We start from the raw sequence: 17,731 nt of genomic DNA on the forward strand, positions 1-17,731 counted from the left end.
TGTTAGCCCTGTGAAAATAAAAAAATTGGGTCTAAATTAACATTTTTGTGAAAAAAGTTAAATGTTCATTTTTTTCTTCCACATTCAAAAAATTCCTGTGAAGCACCTGAAGGGTTAATAAAGTTCTTTAATGTGGTTTTGAGCACCTTGAGGGGTGCAGTTTTTAGAATGGTGTCACTTTTGGGTATTTTCTGTCATAAAGACCTCTCAAAGTGACTTCAAATGTGATGTGGTCCCTAAAAAAATGGTTTTGTAAATTTTGTTGGAAAATTGAGAAATCGCTGCTCAACTTTTAACCCTTATAGCTCCCTAACAAAAAAAAATTTTGGTTCCAAAATTGTGCTGATGTATGTGGGAAATGTTATTTATTAACTCTTTTGTGTGACATATCTCTCTGATTTCAGGGCTTAAAAATTCAAATTTTGAAAATTGCTAAATTTTCAAAATTTTCGCCAAATTTCCATTTTTTTCACAAATAAACGCAAGTGATATCGAAGAAATTTATCCACAATCATGAAGTACAATATGTCACGAAAAAACAGTCTCAGAATCAGGGGGATCCGTTGAAGCGTTCCAGAGTAATTACCTCATAAATTGACAATGGTCAGAATTGTAAAAATTGGCCTGGTCATTAACGTGCAAACCACCCTCGGGGCTTAAGGGGTTAAACACCATCTTGCTCTAATCGATGGACTAAAGGAGCAAAACCAGACTATTGCTAATTGTTGGATATGTACACATGCCCCTGTGACATCCACTAGCATACCCTTTCTCGCTGTCCCAGTCTCATGGGAAGAGATAAACTTTTGGGTGAACTGCTCAGATACTTTGGCCAATAATTCCACACAGAGATTATGGAATACCACCATTGGGATTCCTGTGGTAGGATGGACAGAATTTCCTTGGTGGCAAGGGAACCTGACAGGTCAAGTAATCCCCAGGTTATATCTAGCTTTTAAAGGAGGGGAGTGGGTACCCTGAAACAAAACAAAAATTACTGATTTTGGTAAGATACCTCAACAAGGGTTAAAAGTAAGTTTCAAGCCCACCTCAGGCACTAGTGATGCATTTAAACCTTCCCTGTTGGAAAGATATCTACACACCCCTGATTGAGTGAACAATGTTTATTTTAAAAATGGGACAAGTGATACCTGTGCCGACGTACCTGGCAATCTACAATGTAATGACAGTTCAAGTTACGAGCAGGGTGCAACAACTTGTGGTGCGCCCGATGCAGGGTATTGTTCTCCCTTAGGTCAGCAGCCTGGATGGTGTATGATATCTAATGTTTTCAAGTTTGTTGATTTAGTTCACCGTTTAATACTGCAACATTCAGCATTATGGGATCTTCCCTTATCCATGTATTGGGTATGTGGAGACAAGGCCTTCAAGTGGCTCCCAGTAGGAGTGACAGGAACTTGTACTTTAGCCAGATTGACACCTGCAACTTATATTGTTACTCCAGACCAGCTAGATCCCTTGTCTATCCCGAAACATACATTACATAAAAGAGCCGCGGATAACAATCCTAGGCCGAATGGGAGACCCCACATAGTTCAAATGGAGGGGGGGGTAAATAAGTTTTTCAGTGCATTGTTTATATATCCTATGCTGACCCAAATGTGGGATAAATTAGTTGAGGCTACAGATTATTTGGATGATCAGATCTGGGGGATTTTAGAAGTAGTTAATGGGTCTCTTGCAGTACAAAATCAATTGATTATTGTCACGAACCAACATACCCTTGTACTAGATTATTTGACGGCGGCACAAGGAGGAATGTGCCAGGTAATAGGGCCCGCGTGTTGCCACTATATAGATAATTCTAGTGTGTTGACACTCGAACATAAATTAGAAGATGTTGTAAAATTAAGAAAGCTTTATGATGAGGCCAACCTTAAGAACCAGGATTCCTGGTGGGTAAACACCTTTTCCTTTCTGAATCCCGCTAATTGGTTTAAAGGTATCGGTGGGTGGTTGGCTGGTATAGTGAAAGCTATTTTTCAGGTTTTGCTAATGTGTCTTGCGGTTTATTTGGTTTTTAAGCTTTTTCTAATGTGTATTCAGCGTTGTACTAAAAGAAAAAGAAAATATAGAGCTTCATATTGATAAATGAAGGAACAAAAGGACGGAATGTTATAGCAGAATATGAGGTCCCTCAAGTTCAAAGACCCCATCTATGCTATATAAAGTCTGACGGTCACCTTAGGTCAACAACAACTGAATGTTCCTTCATTGTGTCAATAGAAACTAACGTGTCCTTGCTAGTCATCAGAATGTGTCTGATTAAATGTTTCAACACAGAATGTGTCTGATTAAATGTTTCAACACAAGAATAGGCATCATGAGAATAGAAACCAGTTTTTTTGTTTGAATAGATAAATTGTATGATCAGACCATATATGGTAAATCCGTTTCTACCTCCAGGGTGTGTATATAAACCCTATGCTTTGTAATAAAGTTAGAGTCTGTTGACGCATACTACCTGTCTTGTGTCTTATTCTCTCCGGGCCTGTATGCTAAAGGATAGAAGAACCAGAAAGCAGTGACGACAAAGGGGACTGTCCATTCTATTACTGTTATTACTGACCATAAGAACCTGTCATATCTCAAGTGAGCTAATCATCTCAACCCTAGGCAAGCCAGATGGTCCCTGTTTTTTACTAGGTTCAATTTTGTTGTCACTTTTCATCCAGGGGTCAAAAATGTCAAGGCTGATGCTTTGTCCCGGAGCTTCCCTGGTGGTGGTGACCATGAGAACCCTGACCCAATGTTACACAGAGGGGTAGTAATTTTGGCTCTTTATCCTGAACTGGAGAATGAGGTGTTGGAGGCTCAGAGGGACGCCCGTGCCTCCTGCCCTTCAGGAAAGTTATTTGTACCATCTGATCTGCGCCGCAGAGTTATCAAGGTACATCATAACTCTGTGATGGCTGAGCATCCAGGTGGTAAGGCAACCGCAGAACTCCTCTCTCGTCATTATTGGTGGCCGGGGTTGCATCTTGATGTAATTGAACACGTAGCTGCTTGTAGTATTTGCACGCGTTCTAAGGTTTCGCATACCCGTCCATCTGGTACTCTTCTTCCGCTATCTATCCCTAGTAGGCCATGTACACACTTGTCCATGGATTTTATTAGTGACCTACCGGATTCTGCAGGCAAAACAGTGGTTTTGGTGGTAGTAGATAGGTTCAGTAAAATGGTTCACTTCGTCACATTACCTGTACTTCCCAATGCCAAGACACTTGCTCAGGTGTTCAGAAATGAGATTGTGAAGCTTCACGGGGTTCCCTCCGATGTGGTGTCTGATCGAGGGACCCAGTTTGTTTCCAAGTTTTGGAAGGCATTCTGTTCTCGACTGGGGGTGCAGTTGTCCTTTTCCTCTGCCTTTCATCCTCAGTCGAATGGTCAGACCGAGCGGGTCAATCAGAACTTGGAGACATACCTCAGGTGTTTCGTCTCCGAAAATTAGGAGGATTGGGCATCCTACTGACATTTTGCCGTTCTTCGGTGCATACAGTTGTCATCCACAGTTTGGTACCTTCAGTGGGGGAGGAGCTTCAGGAGTTCCTGAGGAAGAATGGTTTGCTTTGTTGCTCTCCTCGGTTTGACAGGGTGTTCTGTGTAATTTAAAGACCATGGGAGACAGGTATAAATGTATGGCTGACAGAAAACGCTTGCCAGGTCCGGACCTGAATGTGATTGACTTTGTCTACCAGGACTATAAGATTGAAAGTTCCTTCTTGGAAGCTGGGACCTAGGTTTATTGGTCCCTATAAAATAACTGCCGTGCAGCGTTTCGTCTTGAACTTTCTCAGGCCCTTAAGGTCCACAATGTGTTCCACAGGTCCTTACTCAAAAGGTATGTGGAACCTCTTGAGCCCTCACCTCTACCAACGCCCCCAGTAATGGCTTATGGTAATCTGGAGCTCCAGATTTCGCAGATTGTAGATTCTCGTCTCCAACGTCGTTCTCTACAATACTTAGTGCACTGGAAAGGCTATGGTCCAAAGGAGAGGATGTGGGTTTCAGCGTTAGAGGTGAACGTTCACAGATTGGTTTGCTCATTCCACACCTCTTTTTCTGAGAAACCCAGTCCTGAGTGTCCGGAGGCCACTCACAGAGGGGGGGTACTGTCACGGGTGTGTCAGAGGTGACATACAGTCACCCTGCAGTTGGTTACAGGAGATCTCTATGTTTGGCATTGCAGACAGCTTCTTAGATAAGAGGCTGTCTTTAGGACCGAGCGGCTCCTCCCTGTTGCTATTTAGCTATCTGGCCTGGGTGTATATATACCTGTGTGTCTGAGAGGGAGTCGCTGGCTATACTCATTTTTACTTATGTGGCTTAACAGAAGCAGTACTTCGTCCTCTCTGGAGCTTGAGGCCCTGTGCATATTTGGAGTCTTCTGAAAGCTAAGCATTTTCCCCCTGTTTTGTCTTCCCTTGTTGTCTTTAGTGTTTAGTGGAGGTTGACTAGGGCTCATCTCCTTCCATCCCTAGCCGTAGCCTTACGCCAGAGAAAGTAGGGAGAGGCTTGCGTGCAGCGATTGCTGTAGAGGCAACATAGGGATGTTAGTTGAAACAGGGTGATGCTAGAACAGACTAGGAGGTCTCCACTTCTCCCTTTCCCGAGTGTCTGGGCTCCCTCTCCCTTTTCCCTCTGTGTTGCACTAAAACCTGGCGTGACATCCAGTCCTATATTATCCTTATTTATGGGGCGGGTCCTCTAGTCCTATATTATCTATAATATAATTACCTTGTAATGTCTTCACATCCTGTTCCATCCAGATGTGTCCAGATCCCAGAATTCCAAGCGGCGGAAGTTCGTCGACCGCCATATTGGGACACCCAAGTGATGGGTGTCTCAATATGGAAACAGCTGGTGGTACCAGCCTCTTGCGCGGTACCACCAGCAGAACACCGTCGCGAACACGCCACACACACAGCCACGGGGATCAGCCGAATGATTCACTGATTCTTTTAACAGGAGGAGTGCATGCGCAGTTTTAATGTGATGTCGCTACCTGCTTGCACAAAGATGGCGGCGGTCTGATTTACTGCTCCTACGCGAATTCCGCGCAGGCGCAGTGGATCATTTGGCTGATTCCGGCAGTGTTCTCAAACGAGAGAACACATGAGGGAAGAAGACAGCACAGGAGTGGAGAGAGAGAGACCAGACAAGGGGGAAAGCACATGGGGTACACAGGTCAAAGAAGAGCTCATATGAGAGGAGAAGACAGCAGATGGGGGAGAGAGAAAGCGCACAGGGGGGAGAGAGACAGCACAGGGGGGAGACAGCTCAAGCGGGACAGCACATGAGGAGAGAACACAGCACAGGAAGTAGAGAGACAGCAGAAAAGGGGGATAGCACATGGGATAGACAGGTCAAAGAGAAGAGAGCACAGACAGGAGATGTCAGCACATGGGGGGGATAGGTGGGTGAGCACATGGGGGGAGAGATTCTCAACGCTGCAAAGCCTGCCCCCATTGTGACATCACTGCCCTCCTGATGCGATAGCATCGGGCCTTCATCTAGTTCTTATATACGGACATATATCTCATACCTGCTGTTCCTGGTCCTTTATGACCAGTAGATCCGTTCCCATCTTCGTACAATCATCTCGGCTTTGGTTCCACGTTCTTTCTTTTCCATCTGAGTAATAATAACAGTGCTCTCCATGTAGCCGCCAATCAGGAGGACACAGAAGACAACCTGCAAATTTAATAAAGCTTCTTTGGAGGTGTAGTAATACAAGTAGCAGAAGTATACATCTCTATTTTAAGTCATTGATTGCACTTAGTCACTCCTCACCAGCTGTGCAGGAAGCTGCAGCATGATCCACCTTGAATAGAGCTGTACTGCAGTTTCTTGCACAACAAGGCTCTCTATGAGGGTCCTGAAGGTCCAACCTCAAAAATCAAGAATTGAGGGCATATTCTAGCAATATAATTTATTGCTTAACCCTTTCACAACATATGACGTATATTTATGTCATCATGTGTCGTGTCCCTGACCCTGGGCACGCATCTTTCCCCTCATATTACAGCTGATTTAACCAGCCATCATGTGCTTTTAACAGCCACAGGTGGAGTGGTCCTCTGCCCGCGGCTGTTAACCTGTTAAATCCTGCTGTCAATCTCTGACAGCGGGATGTAACACATGCCAGAGGGGCGCACATGATTCCACGTTTCCATTGCCACAACCGTGACCTGCAGAAGACCCTGGTGCCTGTCATTGCAATACTCCTATGAACGCCGTCTTGTGTTCAAATCACCCCCCTTTTGACCAACTTAAATTAAAAGAAAAAAATACACAGTGTCCGATCTATCAAAATATAAAACAAATGAATCTGTTCTCTAAGCAGCGTAACAAGAAAAAAATCGAAACGCTAGAATTATGTTTTTTGGGGCCGCCACAACATTCCAATAAAATACAATAAGAGGTGATCAAAACATCATATCTACCCCAAACTGGTATCAATAAAAACATAAGCTCAGGGCACAAAAAATAGGCGCCCACCTGGCCCCAGATCCCGAAAAATTGAGACGCGACGGGTTTCAGAAAATGGCGACATATGCGATAACTTTTTTCATACAAATTTCATACCTCATACCTCATTCACACCTCATACTATATTGATGGAAATATGAAAAAGTTATGGCTCTTGGAAGAAGGTGAGGAAAAACTGAAAAAGAAAAAATGGAAAATGGACCGGGTGAAGGGGTTAACATTTATTAAAATAAAGATAATCACCAATCAGTTTTAACTGCTATAATTTTTAGGCATATAGAGCTCAAATCATCATGGTGTTTTCTGGCATAAAATGCCTTGAAATGTCTCAAAAATGTTGCGAGTCTTGTCATTTTTACGCCACTCTTGGCAAGTTTCACCAATTTTTAGAAAAGTGGGTGGAGCTGGGGCATAACTTAGAGTGCTTGTCTAATTTATCATGATTTATGTCATTAAAGTAAAATCAGTCCCTGACTGGAGTAACATTTCTGGTTGTTGGTGCACGGCAACTGAAAAATACGCTAAATTAATTAAAAAGCGCATTTTACTGCAGCACACTTTTCATCAAGATTAGCGTGCAAAACACCGGTTCTGATGAATTTGGCTCAACATTTTTTGGGATAAAAAAAAACAAAACAGCAATGCTGTACTTAGCATTGTGAAGCATCATTGCTGCCAGTGTATTGTATCACTAGCAAGGAATGTATTATACCATGTATCTATCATATGCTTAATGCAAATCTGGGGTATTTTGGTCAGTACTTTTCATCAATATTTGTCAGGGAGATATTAATGTCAGGGAGATATTAATGTCAGGAAAATATTAACCATTTTTCCCCCCTGAAGCCCCCCTCACCACTTTCAGTACAAGAACTGTCTCCATAAAAATCTCAGCACAAAGCCCCAATTAATACAGTCATGGGCTGGCAGCCAAGAGGTGCCACCAAGCTACTTAAAATGCGAGCATCCTTCTCCCTGGCAGTGCAGGGGGTGATTAGACACAGAGAGGTGGACAAAGCTTGTTTAGTTCAAAGGCACTCACAAACAATTCCCAGCCACCAGCCTCAGTCCGATCGGAGCCGATATGAAATATGGAATAACTGAAGTTCCATAATTCTGATGATAACGGGACCCATATTTTTAGTGTCAGGGACAACCAAGAAACAATATGCTCAGTTTTTCGTAGCCGTAGGCCCCTCTGGGGGGGCTGTGGCACAACAGTAACAAAATAACAAATTGCAACTGTGCGATGTGTTGTATCTAAATGAAGGTAAAATCGTATAAGAAAATATGGTACCACCTTTGGGCTTCTGGGATCAACCAGCGATTAGTTATCCCAAAAAAAAGATTTTTAATACAAACATCGGGGTGGAGCCGAGCCCACATGATGTCATCACAGGGGGGCCTCTCCCTTCAGCATAAGATAGTTTGGCTGGAGCCATGTTCTTTGTCCGGGAGTATATGTCTATCATAGCGGAGGACCCTGTTCGATAACAGTTTAAGTGGAGCGTCTCCCCTCCAGCTATATTGAATCGTCGCAGCGATCTTTATGCAGTAGTGTAAGTTTCTTCTTTAATCCTTATTATTTTGTGTAACTGCTTATGTACTGTAAATGTTCCCCTTTGTAAAATCTTTGTATATTTTTCCTAACACTGCCTCCCTTTTGGATTAAATATAAAATTTAATAGTTCTGCTTCTTTTGTCCTGTAATCGTTCCCTTCCCCAAAACCACACGCTACCAGAATGCAGGCGTCCGGCCAGGCCTGTATTATATTTCAAACTTGGCCAGTGGCAGAGAATAATAATTGGGCTATCGTGAAGCAGACAGTGACCATCCGGAGGGCATAAACACACATTCCATGCGTTGGAATCCAGAGGTGTGATGCCATACTCTCACTGGTCACTTGTTGATACCTAAGCAGTGACTACTCTTGATCGTGTGCTTGCAATTCCAGACGAAATCGGTAACACAGTGATGGTGCGGTGAGATATTGTGTGATCTCCCCCGGTCTGTCGCTGTGGGAATTCCTGACAAATTGGTGGCAGCGGTGGGATATTACAGAACATCAGTGGCTGGATTGAGCAATCATTCCTGTCATTGAAAACTTGCACGGTTCTTGTGAGAATTCTGTGCAGAGTTTTAAGAAATTAGACTCAGTGTTTTAATATTTTTTTTATCTGGGACATTACTATAAGTGTAGCAGTTGCATCCCTTCCCTTCTCTTGTTTTTCTATCCTATCTTTTATATGGAAATAATGGCTACATGTGGAGAGCCCTGGTATCACCAGCAGGTGAAGGCCATTATCATTGCCCTCTGTGAGCTGGGACAGATTGACCCCACTGGCAAAACCAAGGCCCAAATGACTGCTGAACTGTTGCAAGGTGCCCGTCCGACTACAGAGCCCTGATGACGGGGTGGCCAGCCAAGGCCAGGATGGTGCTGCCGTAGAGGTCCCACTTGTGATTGCCAGCCATACCCGTAGCCAAGGTAGTGTGGACCCCCACCTGCAAATGGCATTGGAGCAGCTTGCCGCAGATGATCATGACGGACGACTGCAGCTTATCCTGAAGTTCCAGGAGCAGGCTGAGTGCCAGGCCCAAGCTGACCGAGAGGCTGCTGAGCGAAGGTGGCAAGATGAGCAGCGGTACCAGCTGGAAATAGCCCGAATCCAGCTGCAGACCTCCACCACAAAGACCCGTGAGTCCAAAAGCACCAACAGCTTCAAACCCCATCCTGAGCATTTTCCTGTAATAGAAAAGGATGGGGACTTGGACATATTTCTGCAAGGCTTTGAAAAGGCCTGCAGGCAGTATCAGCTACCCACGGACCAGTGGGCAAGGTACTTAACCCCAGGGCTCAGAGGAAAAGCTCTGGAGGTGTTTGCTTCTCTCCCACGAGAACAAGATGGAAACTATGAGGCCGTCAAGCAGGCCCTGATAAAAAAGTACCAGCTGACTCCGGAAGTTTACTGGAAAAAGTTCAGAGCCCTCCAACGTGGACCACATGATAGCTGCAGTGATGTGGTGAATGGGCTCAGAACCAACTTTGAGCAGTGGATCCGAGGACTGTCAGTCACCACCTTCGAGGACCTGAAGGATCTGATGGTGAAGGACCAGTTTCTTCATCTTTGCCCAGTGGAAGTGCAACAGTTTGTGCTTGACCGGGAGCTGATGGAAGCCGCCAAAGCAGCCCAGATCGCGGATACCTATGGGGCCAACCGCACACCATAGGTGTGGAAGTCAGTCGCCTACAGCTGTAAAGGGGGTAAGCCTACAACCACCCCCAGTGTTCCAGCCAGCCGGCCCACAGCGGGTTTATTGATAAGCATTTTTTTGCATCACAGGTTCACATTATCATTGAACTTGTTTATTAATGTTTATATACTGTGACAGAGTCACTAGCAGGTAACTGGGGAGAGAGATGTGTAGCACTGATATTGATAGCTGCAGTGATTGTGCATAGTGAATAGTTTCCAGCACATGAGTAGGTTAAACCACCATCTTCGTCCTAGGGAGATTAAAGCACCTGTAGAAAGGGAGGAATTGGGTTGATACAAAAACACAGCCTTGCAGAGCATTTAGTGTGTGGTGGGATGGAGGTGAGATCTCTGAACTGTTTGTGGCATACATGCTGGAAATATGGAGATTGCAGGTCTCCTGGTGTGAATTTCTTTGCTAAAGGACATGGATGCTGAACTTTAAGCTTTGTATATGTGACATGCAGAAGTAATGCTGTTGCAGAGTGTGACATGCAGAAGTAGTGCTGTTGCTTTAAAAGCATTCAGCAACTATTAGAAGTAACACAAGCACAGGAGACAGGAAATGTTGTGCTCCAGAAGCATCCAGCAACTAGAGGGGTTAACACAATCACAGGAGAAGGGGAGTGTTTTAGCAGAGCCCCAGGGGGATTGTGGGTAAGTTGTTTTCTGTCTGGCCAGAGCCAAAGAAAAAGGTGGCTTATGATGTGTATCTCACAGAAGGCAAGGGAACAGAATTCAGGTCAGCAGGGAAGCTAAGCAAAGGTTATTTAGACTCCCTGAGCTAACAGTGTGGAGTATTATTGGCCAGGAAGATAAGGACTGGAAGGAAGCCTGTCATACAGATCATCTCCCTCATCACACCCTTCTCCCCTATATCTTCATGCAGGATAAAGAATGCTGTGTACTATTAAGTCCTTATGAAGGAAAAGTCTGTGGTTGTGTATGCATTAAAACTGTGCTGTACTGTGCTACCGGATAGTAGACTGTGTACTGCTGTGCTGCAAAGGAGACTGTACTGTTATTACAGGAGCCTGTTGCTCAAAGAGACATTTGCATTGCACTGGCTGTGCCTCATTAAATGTTACTGTTCTACCATTTATGAAGACTCTTGTCAGATATGTCTGGTCAGCAACTGAATCTATCGTGTGCTTGAGAGAAGCTGCAGCTTATGGTTGCCCTGAGTAACGGTTCCCCCAGGATTCCAATAAATTCATGTAACTGGTCCCGCCCCTATCTGAACTTAGGTGGCGTGCATGTAACATATGGACTTGTTATTTTATGTTTTACCTTCTGCCGGACAAAGGCTGAATTTACGTTTTCTGGTGATGTGATTTATCAGGACTTCAATAAATCAGCCGTACTTTAAACAGAAATAGTTCCTGTGACTGCCTCTTTAAGAAGCCGAGTGACTCGACCTACTACAGTTGGTGTTAGAAGTGTGGGCAAGATCCCCAGGAAACAAGTGTGACAGGTGTAGACAGACTGCATGTCCTGGGTGAAGGCGGCATTGAGCACTGAACAGCATTCAGACAAAATGGAGGAGCTGATCAAACACCTGGTCCAAAGCAAACACCAGAAGCATAAGCAACACCTGCAACAGGAGACAAGTAAGCTGCTTATGCAACAGCTGCAGCAGCAGCACCACCAGCAGCAGCTCCAACAGCAGCAGCAGCAGTACCAGCAGCAGAGTCGACAACAGCAGCGGCAGATTGATTTACTCACAGAGGAGGTTCGTGGCACTGCAACTGATGATTTCTCTGTCCGGAAGGCGGTGAGGAGAGCCTTGCAGAAAATGACCCTGGGTGATGACATAGAGGCCTTTTTAACCGTATTTGAAAGGGACGCCGATAGAGAGAAACTCCCACCAGAGCAGTGGGCGGAAGTCCTGGCGCCATACTTAATGGAGAGCCACAAAAGGCCTACTATGATTTGGCTTTACAGGACGCCAAAGAATATGAAAAATTGAAAACAGAAATTTTGGCGCGCTTGGGGGTGACAATGTCTGTCAGGGCACAACGGGTCCATCGCTGGGCATATCACCATGACAAAGCCCTTCGCTCCCAAATGTTTGATCTGCTGCACCTCATCCAAAAGTGGTTGCAGCCGGAATCCACTACCCCAGCGCAGATGGTGGAGAGAGTTGTAATGAATCGCTTTGTGCACTCTCTTCCGAGCCCGATGCTGACCTAGGTTGCCCAGGGAGATCCCCGGAACTTTTATGACTTAGTTGGACTGGTCAAAAGGTATCAGGGTGTTGAAGGGTCCATGGGGAGACAACTCATTCCATACAGGGGGGCGGAGGTTAAAAAAGGGGTGGCGTGTCCAAAATCCAAGGGGGCTACAGAAATCATGCCAAGACCCTCATTGAGGGATGTAATTTGCTGGCGATGTCACGGTCCAGGTCATATAATAGCCTATTGACCCCTGACCACTGAGCAAATGGACTGTAGCATGGGACGCCGATGTTCCTTCTACGCATATCTAGCTTGCAGTGTGGACTGTCCATCCAGCAAGGGGCCCCAAGCTTGTCCTGTAACAGTGAATGGCCTGCAAATGACTGGACTCAGGAAGTTTGGTGACCCTCGTGAGGGACACACTCCCTCTCCAATTGATCCATAGCAAGAAGGTTGGCGTCCACAGCATTCATGGGGATGCTAAAGACTATCGGGTGGCCAGAGTGGTCATTGAGACTGCCAGAGGTACCATGAGGTTGGCGTGGTCCCAGATTTGTTGCACCCAATCATCATAGGCCGGGACTTTGTGTTGTTTTGGGACTTGTGGGGGAGGGGCAGAGACCTGCATTACTCGGGTAAGAAACGGGTTGGCCCTAAAAAAGTCTCACCAACTCCAGAGTCTGAAGGATTTCCCTTCTGAGTAATGGGAAATGAGGATAAAGTAGTATTCCCTGAGGCAGACATTCCTGAGATAGGTGTGACCAGACAAAAATTGGGGCTCACCCAACATAGAGAACTTTCACTAAAAGAAGCGTTCAATAAGGTAACCATCATAAATGGCATAGCACAGGAGTCAGGGGCTGACACTAGGTTTCCCTATTTTATGTTGAGGGGGGACTTGTTGTATCGAGTTACCAAGTTGAGGAAGGAGAGAGTGGAGCAATTATTGGTACCAGCACCCTATAGACAATGGGTGTTGGACAGGGCCCATTCACATGTTTTGGGTGGTCATCTGGGGGTGGACAAAACTCAACAAAGGGTCATGAAGAGGTACTATTGGCCCAGATGTCATTGTGAAATCCTAAAATATTGCAAGTCCTGTCCATCCTGCCAATTAACCGCAACCACCTCTCTATTCCAAAATCCTCTCATGCAGCTATCCATCAATGCAGGGCAACAGAGAAACCAAGTTGAAACTCCATGTGGGCTGGTCAGACCAGAAGGTGACATTAATGGCATCATTGTGGCAGAAACACTGTCACCAGCCCAGAAACAACAGTGCCGAGAACTTCTTCAGCGGAACCGGGACCTGTTTTCGCAGCTACCAAGACGTACGCAGGTTGGTGAATGGGGAATCCTGATGGAGCCACATGTGCAGGTGAACCAGAGGTCATATAAAACTCCCGAAGACCGCCGCAAGGTGATTTCGAAGGAAGGAGCTAAAATTTACGCGTATCTGATACCCCGCGATGATGAATCATAGAATCATAGAATCATAGAATGGTAGAGTTGGAAGGGACCTCCTGGGTCATCTGGTCCAACCCCCTGCTCAAAGCAGGATTCACTAGATCATCTCAGACAGATGTCTGTCCAGCCTCTGTTTGAAGACGTCCATTGAAGGGGAACTCACCACCTCTCGTGGCAGCCTGTTCCACTCATTAATCACCCTAACTGTCAAAAAGTTTTTTCTAATATCTAATCTGTGTCTCCTCCCATTTAGTTTCATCCCATTGGTTCTAGTCTTTCCTTGTGCAAATGAGAATAAAGATGATCCTTCTACAATGTGACAGCCCTTGACATATTTGTAGACAGCTATTAAGTCTCCTCTCAGTCTTCTTTTTTGCAAGCTAAACATTCCCAAATCCTGCAACCGTTCCTCATAGGACATGGTTTGCAGACCAGTCACCATTCTGGTCGCTCTTCTCTGAACTTGCTCCAGTTTGTCTATGTCTTTTTTAAAATGTGGTGCCCAAAACTGTACACAGTATTCCAGATGAGGTCTGACCAAAGAGGAGTAAAGACCGATAATGACTTCACGTGATCTAGACTTTATGCTTCTGTTAATACATCCCAGAATTGTATTTGCCTTTTTTGCTGCTGCATCACACTGTTGACTCATGTTCAGTCTATGATCTATTAGTATACCTAAGTCTTTTTCACATGTACTGTTGCTTAGCTCTATTCCTCCCATTCTGTATATGCTTTTTTCATTTTTATTGCCCAGATGTAGTACTTTGCATTTTTCCCTGTTAAAAACCATTCTGTTGGTTGCTGCCCACTGCTCCAGTTTATTTAGGTCTTTTTGAATCCTCTCTCTCTCTTCTCTAGTATTAGCTATCCCTCCTAGCTTTGTGTCATCAGCAAATTTAATCAGTTTACCCTCAATTCCTTCATCTAAATCATTGATAAAGATGTTGAACAATACAGGTCCCAGGACGGAGCCCTGTGGTACCCCACTTGAGACATTCATCCAGCTGGATGTGAAGCCATTTACAACCACCCTTTGAGTCCGATCACTAAGCCAGTTATGAATCCACCTAACAGTTGCCTGGTCCATTGCATACTTGGTCATTTTTTCAATAAGGATGGTGTGAGATACTTTGTCAAATGCTTTGCTGAAGTCAAGATATACTATATCTACAGCATTTCCCTGATCCACCCAGTCAGTGATTCTGTCATAGAAGGAAATTAAGTTAGTCTGACATGACTTGTTAGTTACAAACCCATGCTGACTCTGGTTAATCACTTCATTCTTATCCATGTACTTACATACATGTTGTTTAATAATTTGTTCAAAGATCTTTCCTGGTATAGAAGTCAGACTCACCGGCCTATAGTTCCCTGGGTCCACCTTCTTCCCCTTTTTGAAGATAGGAACAACATTTGCTCTTCTCCAGTCTTCTGGGACTTCTCCTGTTCTCCAAGAATTTTCAAAGATTATGGAGAGTGGTTCTAAAATTTCTTCTACGATCTCCTTCAGTACTCTGGGGTGTAATTCATCTGGACCTGGAGACTTGAACTCATTTATGTTAGCTAAATATTCCCTCACAATCTTTCTGTTTACTGATAACTTGGATTCCTCTATTCCTTTAAAAGGACAGTGAAGATCAGTTGATGTTACATTTTCTTTCTGAGAGAAAACAGATGCAAAATAGGAATTAAAAAGTTCGGCCTTCTCAACATCCTCTCTTACCATTTCTCCATTTTCATCCTGTAAAAATCCTATAGCATCTTTGACTTTTCTTTTACTTTTGACATACCCCCAAAATCCTTTTTTATTGCTTTTGACATCTCTTGCAAGCCTTAATTCATTGTCAGCTTTAGCTAACCTGATACGTGCCCTGCAGGATCTGCAGACTGCATTATAATCTTCTTTAGATATGCCTCCCTCTTTCCATTTAATAAACATTTCTTTCTTTCTTTTTAGCATGTGTTTAAGTTCTGTGTTCATCCATCCTGGTTTCCTTAAATGCTTCCCATTCTTCCTACTTTTTGGGATTGTTAACGATTGTGCTTTGAGAATCTCATTTTTAAAAATTTCCCATCCTTCCTGGACATTTTTATCCTTAAGGACATCCAGCCATTGGATCCCTCCTATTCTCTTTCTGAGTCTCTTAAAATCTGCCTTTCTAAAATCTAACCTTGAAGTTTGAGTCTTCACATGTCTTCCTCCTCTAGTTATCCAAAATTCTATAATAGCATGATCGCTGCCTCCTAGGGTCCCAGCCACCTTTACCTCCTCAACCATTTCCTCCCTGTTTATAAGGATTAGATCCAAAGTAGCAGATCCCCTTGTTTTCTCCCCTACCTTTTGGAAGATAAAGTTGTCAGCAAGAGAGGATAAGAATTTGCTTGACCTGTTAGTTTTACTTGAGAGAGATTCCCAACAAATGTCTGGATAGTTGAAATCTCCCATGACCACTACGTCATATTTTTTGGAGAACTTGGTCATTTGATACATAAAGAGTTCATCCATATCTTCAGCTTGCCCAGGTGGCCTGTAGTAAATGCCTACAATGGTGTCCTTTCCGTTGTTCTCTCCTTGTATTCTTACCCAAACAGTTTCCACAGAACTCCCAGTCTCTGAAGCTTCAATCTCTGTGCAGATATACGCTTTTCTAACATACAATGCAACACCTCCTCCTCGTTTATCAAGTCTGTTTCTTGCAAATAAGTTGTATCCTTTTAGCCTTTTATTCCAATCATGTGTATCGTCCCACCAAGTTTCAGTGATTCCAATGACATCATATTCCTTTTCCTGCATTAGTAGTTCCAATTCTCCTTGTTTGTTGCCCATGCTTTGTGCATTTGTATAAAAACATTTTAGTTTGTGATTGGTTTCTGTTCCTCCCATATTTTTATTATTTAGATTTTTTTGTCTTTGTTCTTCTTTTCCACTTCCAGTAGCAGAGCTCTCAATAGTATTTGTCAGCTGTATGGCTTTTTCTGGCCTTTTGCTTCCCTTCCCACATTGTTCTAGTTTAAAGCTCTTCTGATGAGTGTAGCAAGGCGACTTCCAAATACATATTTTCCAGTCTTCGTAAGGTGCACCCCATCTCTAGCAAGTAGTCCATCGTATAGGTAATTCATTCCGTGATCCAGAAATCCAAATCCTTGTTGACGGCACCATCGACGTAGCCAGTTGTTCACCTGTAGAATCTTATTCCACCTCATTGTTCCATGGCCATCCACTGGGAGGATGGATGAGAAGACCACCTGCGCTCCCAATTCTTTCACTTTCTTGCCTAAGTCTTCAAAGTCACTGCAGATGGTTTCCAGGTCCTTTCTTGCGGTGTCATTTGTCCCCACATGTATTAGCAGGAATGGGTAGTGATCTGTAGGTCTGAAGAGTCTTGATATCCTGTCAGACACATCTTTAATTTTTGCTCCTGGAAGACAGCACATTTCTCTTGAGGTTATGTCTGGTCTGCAGATAGCGGCCTCTGTTCCTCTTAACAGGGAATCCCCCATGACCACCACTCTCCGTTTTTTCTTCACAACATTCTTCTTTCTCCATCCAGGAGGATTCTGAAGGCTTACAAGGTTATTCATTGCTGGCAAAGTCTTATCTTGCTGTATTTCTTCATGGTTCTCCTGCGTGAGAGCCTGGTACTGGTTCCTGAGCAGTATGGGTGCTGACTGCCTCTCGATCCTCCTGCTTCTGTGGGTCACATGCTTCCATTCCTCTGTTTCCTCAGGTGCAGTTCGAATTTCTTCTCTTTCTGAATCATGAAGAGATAATTCTGCTCTGTCTAAGAACTCTTCACCTTCCTTAATGATTTTCAAGGTAGTTAACCTCTCTTCTAGATTTCGCAACTTTTCCTCCAACAGGGACACAAGCTTGCATTTCTGGCATGTGAAGTCTGGCTTTTCCACTGGCAAGTCTGTGAACATGTAGCAGGATATGCAGCTCACCAAATGGCTCCTGGACTCTTCCATGTTCTTATTGTTAATGTTCTGAAAACAGTGAAAAAAGATTAAAAAAAAAAGCTTCAAAATGCGCGCGCCGTCAGGCGCGCGGTTTACCGATGTCCTCTTTTCAGCTCCAACAGCCAAAATCCAGTGTTCTTTGAGCTCGCGGAGACTCTTCACTTACCCCAAAATGCAGTGGGAATATGCAAATTATCTCCTCAGGACTCCTCCCCTGGTTTACCGATGTCCTCTTTTCAGCTCCAACAGCCAAAATCCAGTGTTCTTTGAGCTCGCGGAGACTCTTCACTTACCCCAAAATGCAGTGGGAATATGCAAATTATCTCCTCAGGACTCCTCAGATTGAAGCTAGG

The 17,731-nt window shown here is 44.3% G+C and overlaps 1 protein-coding gene across 1 annotated transcript in view; it reads right to left on the reverse strand.

Annotated features, from left to right (window-relative positions):
- LOC141273288 (uncharacterized) overlaps window positions 1-17,731 on the reverse strand; it is a 150,745-nt gene that overhangs the window by 17,994 nt on the left and 115,020 nt on the right. Inside the window, exon 7 of the mRNA XM_073684916.1 lies at window positions 5,567-5,715. Coding sequence (XP_073541017.1) covers window positions 5,567-5,715 — 149 coding nt within the window. The remainder of the gene's footprint in view (window positions 1-5,566; window positions 5,716-17,731) is intronic.

Source organism: Phyllobates terribilis, unplaced genomic scaffold (genome assembly GCF_046119375.1).
Source record: "Phyllobates terribilis strain yellow unplaced genomic scaffold, ASM4611937v1 Scaffold_5__5_contigs__length_657084704, whole genome shotgun sequence".
Classification (NCBI taxonomy): Eukaryota; Metazoa; Chordata; class Amphibia; order Anura; family Dendrobatidae; genus Phyllobates; species Phyllobates terribilis.